This window comes from Malurus melanocephalus, unplaced genomic scaffold (genome assembly GCF_030028575.1).
Source record: "Malurus melanocephalus ecotype Western Australia unplaced genomic scaffold, MMel_1.1 scaffold_923, whole genome shotgun sequence".
NCBI classification, from domain to species: Eukaryota; Metazoa; Chordata; class Aves; order Passeriformes; family Maluridae; genus Malurus; species Malurus melanocephalus.
In genome coordinates, this window is record NW_026624155.1 from 1 (window position 1) to 1,352 (window position 1,352).

The 1,352-nt window shown below is 64.9% G+C and overlaps 1 protein-coding gene across 1 annotated transcript in view; it reads right to left on the reverse strand.

Moving 5' to 3' along the window:
• Positions 1 to 866: 866 nt before the first annotated feature.
• The window catches only part of LOC130585598 (protocadherin beta-13-like), a 2,615-nt gene continuing 2,129 nt past the window's right edge, over positions 867 to 1,352 (reverse strand). Inside the window, exon 2 of the mRNA XM_057386157.1 lies at positions 867 to 1,347. Coding sequence (XP_057242140.1) covers positions 884 to 1,347 — 464 coding nt within the window. The 3' untranslated portion in view covers positions 867 to 883. The remainder of the gene's footprint in view (positions 1,348 to 1,352) is intronic.

Consider the following 1,352-nt stretch of genomic DNA (forward strand, 5'->3'; position numbering starts at 1 on the left):
GGCGGCGGGCAGCCTCCGTCTCTCGGATCTCCCAGGCGGCTCCCGGCAGAAAGCTGCGAAATGGGTGCCGGCACCTTCTCTCGCTGTTTTAGATTCCGGCCGGCGGCCCCTAAAGCAGCCAGGGTGTCCCGGTAGCGGCTGACACGGCACACCACTCTCCGCCGCAGCTTCTGATACCTCCTCCGGCTGCTCTGCTGAGCTGTGCTGTGCTGTGCTGTGCTGAGCTGTGCTGTGCTGTGCTGTGCTGTGCTGAGCTGTGCTGTGCTGAGCTATTCCGGGGCTGTGCCGTTCTATTGCGGGCTCGGCCGCCTCCGCTGCCGCAGCCGCTCGGCGCTGCCTTGGCCTGCAGCACCACCCAGCGGTGAGCGGTGGCACCGCGCCCGCCGCCGCTCGCAGCCCGCGCTGCCGCTCGCCCCGCTCCACGGAGCCGCGCACCCGCTGGGGAACCTGCAGCAGGAAGCGTTCACACCATCCGGGGAGAGAAGGGCTGGAGACGCTCGGCGATAGCCCTGCGGGGAGTCCCGGCGTCGGAGCATCGCCTGCAGCTTGTCCGTGTCGTTTCCCGCCCCTCGCTGGCCAGAACCCGCGCTCTGGAATGCGCTCTCGCCTAGCGATAGGAGAGTACTCGCTTTTCGAGAGGTTCGGCCGTAAGAGTGGCCCAACACATTTTCCTGGGCAGCGTGAGGCGKAGGCTGAACGCGGAGAAGCTGAGCYGCCATCCCGGCAGTAGRAACCGGCCTGGAACCTCCGCAATGACAACACACCTATAATAGTAGGGAAGGCACTACAGCTACTGGGGAATCTCAGGCTGAGGAGGGGGAAGGGAGGTGCATCCCAGCACTGCTCAGGCATGGACGCTCAGGCCGACTGGGCAGTCTGGCGGCTAAAGGGGAGGAGTGGCTGTGCTCTCCGCATGCGCTTCCCCGTCGCAGGCGGGCTGCGAGTCGTATAGGGGTTCTTCGTCCTTATCCAGCCCCGCCTCAGCGTTGCTATGCTGGCGGGGCAGGACGGGCCTCAGGAACTGGAATTCGCTCCTCCCCGAGCCGCTGGTCAGGAACATCTCGTAGCGGAAAGGCGGAGACAGAGTGCCTGTGCCGCCCACGCCGTCGCTGGCGAAGTCTCCGTCCGCGTAGCAGCTGGGAGAGGGAGGAGAAAGCTCTGCCCGGACTCGAGGTTTGCAGAGCGTGTTCGCCGTCAAGACGAGGATGGACAASAGGAAAAGGGAGGAGACGCAGCCCAGGGAGGCGATGAGATAAGTGGTGATAATTTCCTCCTCTGCCACCTTCGGCTGCTGTCCGCTCGCGGGATCTTGGTCAAGCTGGTGAAAGGCATCGGAGAAGTCGTCTACCAGT